The 12,590-nt window shown below is 50.6% G+C and overlaps 3 protein-coding genes and 1 long non-coding RNA gene across 6 annotated transcripts in view; 3 read left to right on the top strand and 1 right to left on the bottom strand.

Annotated features, from left to right (window-relative positions):
• Nucleotides 1–1,157: 1,157 nt before the first annotated feature.
• On the top strand, nt 1,158–3,682 carry HOXB8 (homeobox B8). Of its 2 annotated transcripts, none has more exons than XM_051774223.1 (2): nt 1,158–1,637; nt 2,426–3,682. In XM_051774223.1, the coding sequence occupies exons 1-2, from the start codon at nt 1,217–1,219 to the stop codon at nt 2,731–2,733; spliced, it is 729 nt and encodes a 242-aa protein (XP_051630183.1). In that variant the 5' UTR covers nt 1,158–1,216; the 3' UTR covers nt 2,734–3,682. The 2 variants fall into 2 exon arrangements, with proteins under 2 accessions (XP_051630183.1, XP_051630184.1); XM_051774224.1 differs by having other exon boundaries at nt 2,429–3,682.
• Nucleotides 3,683–3,779: 97 nt separating this feature from the next.
• Nucleotides 3,780–9,768, top strand: HOXB7 (homeobox B7). Of its 2 annotated transcripts, XM_051774227.1 has the most exons (3): nt 3,780–4,030; nt 5,431–5,716; nt 8,517–9,768. In XM_051774227.1, exons 2-3 carry the CDS (start codon nt 5,476–5,478, stop codon nt 8,768–8,770), a joined length of 495 nt encoding a protein of 164 aa, XP_051630187.1. In that variant the 5' UTR covers nt 3,780–4,030; nt 5,431–5,475; the 3' UTR covers nt 8,771–9,768. The 2 variants fall into 2 exon arrangements, with proteins under 2 accessions (XP_051630187.1, XP_051630186.1); XM_051774226.1 differs by lacking the exon at nt 3,780–4,030 and having other exon boundaries at nt 4,746–5,716; nt 8,517–9,765.
• On the bottom strand, nt 5,537–8,528 carry LOC127464110 (uncharacterized). The gene is made up of 3 exons (XR_007901154.1): nt 7,974–8,528; nt 7,157–7,257; nt 5,537–5,633 (listed from the first exon to the last, which is right to left on the bottom strand). It is a non-coding gene; the product is annotated as an uncharacterized LOC127464110 (long non-coding RNA).
• Nucleotides 9,769–11,506: 1,738 nt separating the features above from the next.
• The window catches only part of HOXB4 (homeobox B4), a 33,415-nt gene continuing 32,331 nt past the window's right edge, over nt 11,507–12,590 (top strand). Inside the window, exon 1 of the mRNA XM_051774219.1 lies at nt 11,507–12,161. The gene's annotated coding sequence lies outside the window, so the exon portion shown is untranslated. The remainder of the gene's footprint in view (nt 12,162–12,590) is intronic.

Below are 12,590 nucleotides of genomic sequence, written 5' to 3' on the forward strand. Positions count from 1 at the left end.
AACCTCTGCTTTATGGCGGTGGAGGAACGAACTCGTAAAATCCTAACGGCTTTTATGTAGTGCGGTATAAACAACAACAACATCCCCGGCTTTATGGCGTTTTATAGTTTGTTAAACAGTTTACAGCCTTTTTTGGGGCTATTACAAATGCAATTCCCTTCATGTGATAGTTAAACCTTTATCAATAATAAGGAAATTGATCATTAAAATGTTAAATATGACTACCTCGTTTGTTTTAAAATATGTTTAGGGTAAGAAGCTGTATGATTTGATAACTTGTATTAAAATACCAATTACATTTATAGGACCTTTTAAAACTGGTAGCAATTAAATCGTGTTCTTTTACAGTTTTCCAAAGCGACCCTGACATTTAAAAAGGCTAAAACTGCCTCGTTAAAATTTCGAAATTAACGACTGCGAGCGCTTCTCTTTAATTTTCCAACACTCCCCAAAAATCAATCTTTTGGGTGGTCTAGGTACGTGATTTGTTGTGAGGCGAGCGATATCTCATTAATGTAGGTAGTTAAACATATTTAATCCGTATATTCACCCCACCTCCTTCTCCCTTCCCCTCTCACTCCCTCTCTCTCTCTCTCTCTCTCTCTCTCTCTCTCTCTCTCTCTCTCTCTCTCGCTCCCTCTCCCTCTCTCGCTCCCCCTCGCTTGCTTTTCCTTCTTTATTCTCTCACACTCTTCCTTTCACAATCATGCGGTGCAGAGTCCGTGTGGAGTAAGGAGAAGCCAATAGGATGAGGTTTTGGTAATAGATGCAAATGATCATGAAAAGACACTGCAAAATATGAAACAACTCATTTGCGCTGAAGTAAATCACTGAAAACTGTTTATGAACTGGCATCTCTTCTTGGAAATGTAAAGCGAGAACTCTTTAAGTGGCGATTTTTTTTTTTTTTTTTTTTTTAGGGGTGGGGGGGAGGAAAGAATTCAATATCATGCAGGCTTAGAGTTTTGATTATATCCTCCTTTTATATTCCTAGAAATCACAAACTGTCGTTGCTTAGCATCTTAGCGCTTTCTTTTTTTGCTAATAGATTCCCGTGGTCTGCTTTTGGTTGGCTTCTCTTTTTGTTGTTCTGGGTTGTTTGTTTTTTTTTTTTTTTTTCCCTTTTTTTTTTTTTCCTTTTTTTTTTTTTTTTTTTATATAAACATTTTTTTCTTCCTTCCTCCTCCAAACCCGACCGTCTCTTATTTAAATTAAAATGAGCTCTTATTTCGTCAACTCACTCTTCTCCAAGTACAAAACCGGGGACTCCCTGCGCCCCAACTACTATGACTGTGGGTTCGCCCAGGACCTCGGGGGCAGACCCACCGTGGTGTACGGCCCCGGCACGGGGGGCACCTTCCAGCACCCCACCCAAATCCAGGAGTTCTACCACGGCGCGTCCTCGCTCTCCAGCTCCCCTTACCAACAGAATCCCTGCGCCGTGGCGTGCCATGGGGACCCCGGCAACTTCTATGGCTACGACCCCTTGCAAAGGCAGAGCCTCTTCAGCGCCCAGGAGTCGGACCTGGTGCAGTACACGGACTGCAAGCTCGCCGCCAGCGGCCTCGGGGAGGAGGCGGAGAGCTCCGAGCAAAGCCCTTCTCCGACCCAGCTCTTCCCTTGGATGCGACCGCAAGGTGAGGCGAGATGGAAAAGGACGGCGAGGAGGCATTTCCCGAGCCCGCCAAGTCGCCCTCTCGCTTTTCTTCCTTGCCCCTCTCGGCCGCTCGCTTTTCTTTCGCTGCCTTTTTCTCTCCCCGCTGACTGTATTTTACTGCTTTATGGGGGTAAACTTTTGCACTTGTAAATTGCTTTATAGTTTAATTACCCTGAAGGAGACCTTTTCTTCTGGGGGCTGAGCGAGCCGGGCTTTCTGTGGAAGGAAGCGTCCTTAAAGTTTATGGCACTTTTATAGCCTTAAAAAGCCCCTTCATTTTTGTTTTGCGTTTGATTTGGGATCTCGCCGGTGCTGCCGGTTCTCCCGGGGCCGCGGCTATTTATTTATTTTTATTTTATTCGGGGTCTGTTGGGGTTTTTTTTCCTCTCTTTCGCGGAGGTCCCGAGGTGCCGGAGTGTGTTGTGGTGGTGCTGCTGCTCGGGGTAATAATCAGTGTGCAAGTGCAGCCTGCTCGGGGTGGGCTGGTGGGTGACCCCCCCCTCCCCTCCCTTTCTCCGCCACCATCGCCCCTTTCCTTTATAACCATCTTCCCTTTGAAAATATCCTCCAGGAGCCTTTCCCTCGCCCTCTTTGCTTCCTGCCTTTGCTCCTGCCAGTCCTTTCTTCCTTCCCCCTCCCCGCCCGCGTGTGCGAGTGTGTGGGAGCGGGTGGGAGCCCGAGTGCGCCTTTTCCCGAGCCTGGTTTATGTATCTCTCAACCTCCTTCTCTCTCCTTCCCCTCTCCCACCCAACCTTTGCCATCCCCCAGCAGCCGCTGGACGGAGGAGGGGGAGGCAAACCTACAGCCGCTACCAGACGCTGGAACTGGAGAAGGAATTTCTATTTAATCCCTACCTGACCCGCAAACGGAGGATCGAGGTCTCGCATGCCCTGGGATTGACAGAAAGGCAGGTCAAAATCTGGTTCCAGAACAGGAGGATGAAATGGAAAAAGGAAAACAACAAAGACAAGTTTCCCAGCAGCAAATGCGAGCAGGAAGAACTGGAAAAACAGAAAATGGAAAGAGCCCAGGAGGTGGACGAGGAAGGGGAAGCACAGAAGGCGGACAAGAAATAAAAGGATTTTTAAGGACTGAAAGGCAAGCGCTGCTGGGGTGGCAGAGCCCCCGAGCCCCACGTTAATGGCAGTTAATGTAAGGGAGGGGTGGGGAAAAAAAAACAACAATGCATAGAAAAGAGAAAGGAAAAAAAAAACCCTTTTATTGCTGTAAAACAATATAGCTGTAAGCACCACTTTCCTGATTATCCTTTGATACAATGAACAGTATGCAAAAGTGATCGGGAGCTCTCTCCTGCCTTTTGCCAGTTATTAACTAGTGGTAGTGTAACGCAATAGCTTATGTAAAACATGACTGTGAAATCTTCTCTCTCTCTCTCTCTGTCTTTCTCTCTGTCTCTCTCTCTTCTTTCCTGGGGGGTGGGTTGGTTAACGTAGCTTTCAATGCTAGAGGAGTTACGTGAAATTACGTTCGTGCACTTTTTTCTTTTTTTTTTTTTTTTTGAAATTTGATTTTTCTTTTCCTTTTCCACCTTTTTGGTTGTGGTTTATCTGTATGTGCCGGAGGTAGCTACTGAAACAAACATCCCAACAACATGAAACTGCCTATTTATGCTCTAGTTATCTCTCTCTTTCTCTCTCTCTTCCTCTCTTTGCTTTCCCTGCTGTTCTTTTCCTTGGTTCGGTCTTTTTTTTTTTTTCCTTTTTTTTTCTTTTTTTTCTTTTTTCCCCAATTTTTAAATGTCTCTTCCAAAAAAGGGAAAAAAAAGAAAAAAAAATACCAGAAAAAAAAAAAAAAGCGTTTTTCTCTCCTTTAGTTAGCATGCGCACAGTGAAGCAAGTTGTAAAGTGATCTTTAGGTTAACTGTGAAAAAGAATGTATACTGTATACGTGAATTACTTTATTGGGGGAACTAATGATATATTTTGTTGTTCTTTCATCACTTTGTTCTATTGTCTAAACCTGGAAGCGGCGGAAGAAAGTTACAATAAAGTTTACAAGCGAGAATTCCGTGACATCATTCTTTTACCCCGCTCCGCTTCCTCCAGGACCACTTCGATAGAAAGGAAATAAAAGTCAATTGTGTCGCAGCCGCAGCCGTGGCCATCAAAGACCTCCTTTGCCCGGGGAGCTGCCGGCGGGCCGGGGGGCTGCGGGCCCGGCCGGGGCCGGGGCTGGGCCCGGGGAGCTGCTGGGCCCGGGGAGCTGCTGGGCCCGGGGAGCTGCTGCCTGCGAGCCGCGGGCGAGGGAGGAGGGGGCCGGGGCAACTGCCATGGCTCCTGCTCCTCTCGTTCTTCCCAGCGGCTCCCGGCTGCTGACAGCTCGGCAGGCTGGGTGGAAATCCTTCCTCCAGAGGTAACGTGGCTCGGTTTGCTTTGTGGTTTTTGGTTTTATCTTCTTTTCCCCTTTCCCTTCCCTCCTTTCCCCCTCTCTCCGGGCCCTCCTCGCTGCCCCCGCCAGACGCAGCCCAGCTCTGGCTCCCCTTTCCTTTCCTCTCCTTTCCTTTCCTTTCCTTTCCTTTCCTTTCCTCCCACTCATCTCGCCGTAAAAACAACCCCACATCGTCAGTGGCGCAGCTGAGCCGTTCTCTGCTCCTTCGCCCTCGGCCGGAGAGGAGCGCGGGGATGCACATAACCTTGGGAGAGGAGAGCCGGCGCGACCCCCAGATGCACATCCACCATTGTCTGCTTTTCCTGCCTGCAAACCTTTTCTTTCTGCGCATCCCCCTCCCCTTTAAAAAAAAACAAAAAACAACACACCACAACAAACCCGAGGCAGATCCCATTCTGGAAGGTCTCTCTGCTTCTCCAGCAGAAAGCAAATCAGCCAGCTGGGAAGGTTTGACTTCTGCCTGTAATTGAGCCCCGCAGAACCGCTGACACGCCAAACAAGGGAGCTGGGCGCTCTTTATTTTTCGCCACAAGAAAAGCAAATGCCAGCTCAATACGGAGCTCAAAGCCTGTGGCACTGGAATAAATTAGATATAGAGCTGAATGGCATTCGGGGAGGGGGGAACAGAAGCCCGAAACTATTAGGTATCAATGAGACATTTGTCTTTTTTTTTTTTTTGGGGGGGGGGGGAGCGAGGGTCAAGGGGGGAGAGGAGGGAATTATGTACAGTCTCGTGAAAAAGTAGCTCGGAGCCGAGGAAATGGTGCGAAGGAGGGAATTTTAGACGGGATCAATAAAGGGATAAATAGAGCTCCCTTCCTTTTCCTCCAGCAGAGAGAGACCGAGAGGGAGTCGCTGTTTTATCAGCAACGTGCTTTTTTTAACCCCCCTCCCCCTTTTTTTTTTTTTCCCCTCTCTCTTTCTCCCCTCGGCCTGAGCTGAAAACTGATTACAGGTTGCTTATCGACTCCAGCACAATTTCACCCCTTCCAGCATAGATCTTGGAGGGTTTTATATCGCATCAATTATTTATCATATTTTATAAATCCAGCCGCACAGTCTCGTGCCCCCGAGGAGGGGGCGGGCGGCGATTGGCGCCGCAGCAGCCACGTGCCCGCGCGTCACAAGGGCCGGGAGGAAAAAGGCTCCTTTTTGGTGTAAATCTGGACTCTAATTCCGTAATATATCACGGTACCTCGTAAAACCGACACTAAAACGTCCCGACCTACAAATCACCCGGCCAAATTATGAGTTCATTGTATTATGCGAATGCTTTATTTTCTAAATATCAAGCCGCAAGTTCGGTTTTCCCGTCCGGAGTGTTTCCCGAGCAAACTTCTTGCGCTTTCGCCTCCAACACGCAGCGAGCGGGGTATGGGGCCGGATCCACGCCTCCCTTCGCCGCCTCCATGCCCGGGCTCTACTCCAGCGGCAGCGCCGTGCACCCCCAGCCCCCCGGCATGTACTCCTCGGGGTACGGCCTGGAGCCCGGCTCCTTCAACATGCACTGTGCCCCCTTCGAGCAAAGCCTCTCGGTGATGTGCCCCGGAGACGCCTCCAAGCAGAACTGCAGCAAAACGGACCAGAGGGACTCAGATTTGCAGGGCGACGGCGGCAACTTCCGCATCTACCCCTGGATGAGGAGCACAGGTAAGCCCCGGCCTCCCGACAGGAGAGGAGCGCGGGGTCGGGGGAGGGGGGGGGAGGGGGTGGGGGGAGTGTAAATTATTCCATGGCGTGCGCGGGGGGGATGGGGGGGGCGGAGGGGGAGGGGGGAATTGTCCCCAACTCCTTTCATGACGTTTCACTGAAAACGCATCTTCAAAAGAGAGAGAGGCAGAGAAGCGACCACACCAACCTCCCCCTCCACCGCCACCCCCCCCCCTCCAGAAAGCCATCCTTTTAGCTTTAAATATTTATTGGTGCTGCCGGGGCCGTGTGTGTGCCGTGCAAAAGGCAGTTTGTCTCGGAGGGGACAGACGGAGCGGCAGAAATGATGGCCAGCCCCTTCTCCTCCGTATTTACAGGCTGGAGGTTGGGCTGCCCCCGCGTAGGTAGAGACCTGGCTTCTGAGGGGAACTGTTGGTGGGAAGCGCTTGCAGGCTCGGTTTGTTTTCTGTTAGATGGCGAAACCTTCGCCTGCCGGCCCCTCGCAGCGTCCCAAACACGGGCACTGAGCGCAGCCCCTCAGAACCGGCAGCACATCGGCCCCTCCTCAGCCCAAAGCTCCGCTCCCGGATCGGTGACGCTCCGGCCGGAATCCGGAGGGATGGAGGGAGGGATGGAGGGATGGATAAGGGGAGGGGGAGCACGTTTAGCTGTGTCCCCAAAACATCACACGTTGCGGAGGGCAATTTGGGGACCTTGGGGTGCTCGGCGTGGCCCTGCTGGGGGGGTTGGAGGGTCCCGGGGCCGGCCCACTCCGGGTCACGCTGCCCCCGCACACGGGTCTCAAACCCTCCGCCTTCAGTCACCGGCGCGCTCCGTCTGAGGGTATTAATGTCAATTAACAATCAATAAATATCCATTTCCCTGGCCGGGAACGGGCCCGGGGCGTCCCGGTTCCCCTCGGGCCCTCCTGCCCTGGGCGCTCCGGGGCCGGGCCGGAGCTCCGGGACACGTTTGTCCCCCTGGAAGAGCCCGGGCCGTGTCCCAGCACACGCGTGGTGCTGTTTACACCCCTGCGATCCTCGGAAGGGGGGGGAGAAAGGCGATGCTGCCCCGGTTGGGAGAGGGGGAGAAGGCGTCAGCTCATTTTCCAGCCGCAGGATTGCGACTTGAGAGCATCATCCCCTGCGAGCGAGACGCTCTCCACAGCCAAAAAAAATTCGGGAAAGGCCTTCTTAGGGGTGCGGGCCAACCTCCCTGCGAGGCAGAGGCGAAAGAAAACAGCCGAGCAGCCAATGTGGAGCTGCTTCTAAAGGCAGGAGTTACCCTCACACTTATTTGGTGGTCAGTTCTTTCCATTACCTGCTCCATAATTCATCCTCTTTTACAGTTGATTTATCAAAGACCAAATATTTCTGGTCGTAAACACTTCACCTCTGCTTTTATCTGACTTTAGATTTAAGAACCCCCCCCCTTGCTCACCCCTCTTTTAGCCCGTGACGCTGCGAGGATCAGCCCTGGAGATGGTTTGGAAAGGGGGCGAATGCTCGGAAAAGCCCTGGATGCTCCGGGATCTGCTGAGCCTGAAACCAGAAAAACCCGACCTGGGTCGTAAAAGCGGGGTCCCCCCTCCCATCCCCCTTTCCCAGGGCTCCTCCGCGCCCACTGTGCGATCCCGCTTGTGGAATTTCATCAGCGAGCAGAGATAGAGTTGTCATCCCTATTCAGCAGCAGTTTATGGCTCTTCCCTCAGCGGATTTTACAACCCGCATTCCACGACCTGCACAGTTTTACTTTACAGCTAGCCTGGCTATTTTGCCTTTTTTTTTTTTCCCCTCTCCTTTTAATGACTGGATCTTTTCTTCTTTTAAAAAGAAAGAGGGCTGGGGTGGGGGGGAAAGAGGGGAGAAGAAGAAGAGGAGTCCGGTGGAATGTGTGGAGGAGAGGCCGAGGGTTGCTCGCCATCCCCACCGCCCTGGGAAAGAACATGTTCTGCTGCAGACACACACAACACTTACACGGGACACAGAGCCAGGATCACAAACACCATATTGTAGAATAATTTCCAATCAGAGTCCAGGAAATGTCGGGTGGAGGGGAGAATCAGGAGCTGGGCCCTTTCCAAACCCCGCTCGCGGGCGGCTGGAGGGTGCTGGGGGGCCTGGGGTGAGTGTTGGGTCACTTCTCGTCTGCACGCCCCCCAAAAAGAGCAGCCTGGGCGGGAGAAGCCTCTCTGAGAGCCCCAGAAGTCACCCCTGGGCCCAAAACATCCCCTGAAATGATTAAGACCATCACACACCTTCCAAGCAGGCATCCCGATGACAGCTTTAAGAGAGGACAAATAGTTGGATTGCTGTAGGTAGCAGATGTCTCTGTCGCTCTGCTCCGCTGTATTTCTCTATTTATTCACCAAGCATCCCGATTTTCTGGTGTCTAAACTGAAATCAAAGCAGGAACTCAGAGTCTGACCGGGGATAGGAGGGCAGGAAACTTTCTGAACTTTGTTGTTCGCTCGGAGACACTCACGGGCACACGTGTAAAAAAAGCACTGCACGCTTTCACGGGATGAAAGGAAGTTAAAGCTGGGGTGGTTTGGGGGGCCGAGGACACGGAAGGTGAGCTGGGAAAGCCTCGAGCAGCAGGAGCTGATATTTCAAATAAAAAGGAAGGGCTGGCCCAGGTCGTGCAGCTCCTCCGAGGGTTTTGCCCCCCGTGGCACTGCAGGGGCTGGGTCGGTGCCAGGCTGCACCCAAAGAGGAAAGCGAGAGAGCAGAGGGAACCGGCAGCCCCAAAAACATCCCCCCAACCCCCCGGCTGACCCGAACCTGCCTTTATTTCCCAGGCACGGACAGAAAACGCGGCCGCCAGACCTACACCAGGTACCAGACCCTGGAGCTGGAGAAGGAGTTCCACTACAACCGCTACCTGACCAGGAGGAGACGCATCGAGATCGCCCACGCGCTGTGTCTCACCGAGAGGCAGATCAAAATCTGGTTCCAGAACCGCCGCATGAAGTGGAAAAAAGAGAATAAAAGCGCCTGCTCCGGCTCCGGCGGCCAGGAAAAACCAGACGCGGAGGACGACGAGGAGGAATGAGAGGGGCGAGAGAGGTGGATGCAGGAAACGTGGAGGGAAGAGAGGGCGAAACGCACGGGGAAAAAAAAAAAAAGACTATGTATAAAAATAGAGAAATGAGAAGTGCATAAAGAATTCAGAACCCTAGGAGTGATACGTCGTGTTTCCTGACACTGAAAAAAAAATACTACCTATATTAAAGTCCTTTTTTTTTTTTTTTGTACAATAGAATATCTACCTATTAAATGTGGCTTTAGAGTCAGAATAGACACATTTTTCTATGTGAGCCTTCCCCTAGTACCGGTAATTTGTAAATCTCCGTTTGTACTTCGCTGTGTACTTTTTTTTTTTGGTAAAGAAGTAACGTGGTCGTGTTTTAGCACCTTTTTAATTTAGAAAATGTGACCCGAAAGCCTGAATGCAAATCACACTTAGCCTATAGAGTCCTGTACAGAATATGGATTATTACTATCCCTTCTCCCTGTAACCTCTGTGGTTCTTTTCTCCTTGCTATGCTCTTTTGTCTGTGTATATTTTTACCTGGGTTCCTTCGTTGTTCAAGTCTCTAAGGGGGGGGGGAGGAAAATAAAAAAAAAGAAAGATAAGAAAAGGGAAAAGAAGAGGAATTAATATCGTGCTACGTAAAATGTTGTATATCAAAGTAGCAAATTATTTAATGGCGACGCGTTGCTTTTTTATTATTATTATTATTATTATTATTATTTTCCTTGTCTGTGATTATCATTCTTCGAAATAAAAGGGAAATCTCCAGTAATCCACCAAGGCGTTGGGTGCGTTCCCCTTTTCTTATTAAAGACAACACACGGGGGGTTGAAGTACCTTTTTTTTCCCGTGGAAAATAAATGAGATAAAACATCCTTTTACCCCCATCTAGCCCCTAAATTTCAATCCTTTTCTTTGAGACGGACAACCCGTTCAAAATATTGGAGTTTTTCCCCGTAGATTTGGCGAATATACCGAGAAATAACGGATATTCGGGGCTCTCCAAATGCGGGCCGGTCCCTTTTCTGTCCCTCCCTCTGTGATTGCGCTGGTGCTGCTACCGAGAAAGGTAAGAGCGAAAAGGAGGAACGTAAAGAGCCCAGAATCAGCCCAAATAGCCTTTCCGCTCCTTATTTTAATTCTCTTCTTCTCGTAACTAATTTACAGAAAACCTGTTTTACCGCGCCTTCGGTAATTTTCTTTTTATTTTCTTTTTTTTTTTTTTTTAAGATTCTCCCTCCTCCCTTCAGCGGCTTTACTGCGGACCGCCACTCTTTTCATTAGCGCCAAATAACGTTTAGCATCAAAGCGCGCATAAAATAAATTAAAGCAATTAAACGCGGGGAAGAAGGGGGGGGCGTAAAAAAAAAAAAAAAAAAAAAAAAAAAAAAATCAACAACGCCAAACAAAAGGCGAGTAAATTTAAGCATCATCCGCCTCCTTCGCCCCCCCTCCCAGCGCTGTTTATTTACAGCGCAGTAAAGACGCGGATCCTCCCGCGGAGGCTCCACGGAATTCACTCCGTAAAAAAAAGATGCCCGGGGAAGGCGGGGGGGATAAAAAAAAAAAAGCGGCCGGTTCTGGAAGGAGTTGGCGGTGGCAACTCCCCACCTTCCCCCTTCCCTCCTTCCCTCCTTCCCTCCTTCCCTCCTTCCCTCCTTCCCTCTCTGCTTTTTCGCCTCCCACCAGCCCCGGTGACTTCACGCCCCGAGCGAAGGCGCGTCCCCGGGCAGGTTTTTTCCCCAAAATGAAGGTGCCACGTCAAAGCCCCGCGCGTGCCGCAGATCCCAGCGATGGGAAGCCCCGTTATTCAGGAGCAGCCGCTCTAGGGGCTTTTTTTTTTGGCGCCCCGAAATTCCCGCTGGAAGGGAAAATGAGGGAAATATTCCTTTTTTTTTTTTCTTCCCCCTTGGCGCAGGCACTTGGAGGGAGCGCTGGGTGCGCGGCGAGGAGGAGGAGGAGGAGGAGGAGGAGGAAGGGGGGGGATAGAAGCGATTCCAGAAATTTCCCGCCCCCCCTCCCGCTCCTGGAGCTCCGCGGTCGGGGGGCGAGCAGGAATCGGGGGACAATTCCAAGGAAAAAAGGGGAGGCGGGTGGTGCCGGCACTGGGATGGGATAAGGGCAGGGCAGGGGTGCAGGGGTGGGGTGACCCACCCTGGCGGGGCACCCCCCGCACCCCACCCCGAGCTGTCCTGGGGGGCCCGGGCGGGGTCCCGGGGGGGTTTTTGGCCGTGGGGAGCCCCGCAGGGACGAACCCCTCCGGCCCCGCTCTGCCCGGGGCACGGGCACCCCAACCACGCTCTTATTGCCTTTATTCCCCCTCCCCAAAACCTCCCGATTGCCCCTTTCGACAGAAAGGATCCCAACGGCGTGGAAAGAAAAAAAAAGGGGGGAGAGCCATCCAAAATCGGGCCGAACCCCACTGTTTTACGGTGCCTTTCCCCGCGCAAAAGCCAACCCAGACCTCGAGCTCTTTATTCTGGGGGGGCTCTTATTGTTCATAGCGCCAGGAGATATTCGATTATTTCTCCTTCCTCCCCCCCCCGACCCCGCATCCAACCAAGGAATGGGGGGGGGGGGGTGTAAAAAAAAATCCCCGAACCCCTTTTCCTATTCCTTTATTTTTGTGTTTCAAAAAAAAAAAAAAAAAAAAGAAGATGGCGGCTAAGAAAAAGACTGCTGTTAAACCGGTCATGAAGAAATGCAATAAATTCCTTGTTGTTTTATGAAAATTTACAACTTTGTGATAGAACTTTATGAGTGGCTGGGTTCTGGGATTGGCCAGAGCCGGTCATGTGGACTGCTAACCGTGAACATGAACTTTTTATTATTTCCCATGTGGTTATATTGCACCATTCTTCTGTCCGCTGCACCTTGGGTCGGATCAGTGTCCTCTATAGGGCTCTCGCCTCTTTACATTTTTTTACTTTTGTGTATAAGCTCGATAGGGCTAAAACAGGGGAGAGAGGGGAGGGGGGGGCCGCCTGAACACACATCCACACGCACGCCGAGGCACCCACCCTCCGCGCACACACACGCGCAGCTGAACAGTTACATAGGATTTTTTTTTTATTATTATTATTATTATTATTATTATTATTATTATCGTTAATTTTTTTTAAAGAGGAAAAAAAAAAATTTTCCTCCGTTAATTGGCCCGCTGCTTTGGAATCTCAGTAATAATGGAAGGGCAGAGGAGATTCTGGACGGAGTGGAGGCGATCATTTTTCACAGAGGGAAGTTACTCCATTTTCTATGCAAATGACAGAAATGCAAGAAGCTCTCACAAGTCAGAGAGGCGATCGACGGCTCTCAGGTTGGGACAATATTTGTCAGCTAACAGATAAGCAAACGCTGTCTCTCCCTCCCTAAATATTTTACCTTATGCCACAGAAATGGACGTCAAAAGGTAAGGGAACCGCACGTTTCTCTTCGTTTAATTTTTTTTTTTCCTTTTTCCTCCGAGAAAACGCGTTTGTCAAGATGCCTTTTCTGGTTCCTTCCCCATCTCCTTCTGCCCGGGGAGGGAGGGGGGGGAGAGAAAGAAAAGGGTGGGGTGGTGAAGAAGGGAGGCACTGGAAGAAATTTGGGCTGGTGGAAATCGCTTTCAGTGCTGTTTCCCCCCGCAAATGTGTAACGCAAAGGTGAGGGAAAGAGGGAAGGGAGAGAGAAAGGAGGGTGGAAGAAAGGGGAGAGAAAGAAACGGAGAGAAGGAGAGAAAGAAACAGCGAAAGAAAATGGGAAAATACGAGAAAGAAAGGAAAAGAAACGGAAGCAGAGGGGGAAAATATAAGAAGGGAAATAAGAAAGAGAAAGAAGAATGAAATAACGGTGTGGG

The sequence above is a fragment of the Manacus candei genome, unplaced genomic scaffold (assembly GCF_025592945.1).
Source record: "Manacus candei isolate 608988 ecotype Guabito, Panama unplaced genomic scaffold, ASM2559294v1 h1tg000192l, whole genome shotgun sequence".
NCBI lineage: Eukaryota > Metazoa > Chordata > Aves > Passeriformes > Pipridae > Manacus > Manacus candei.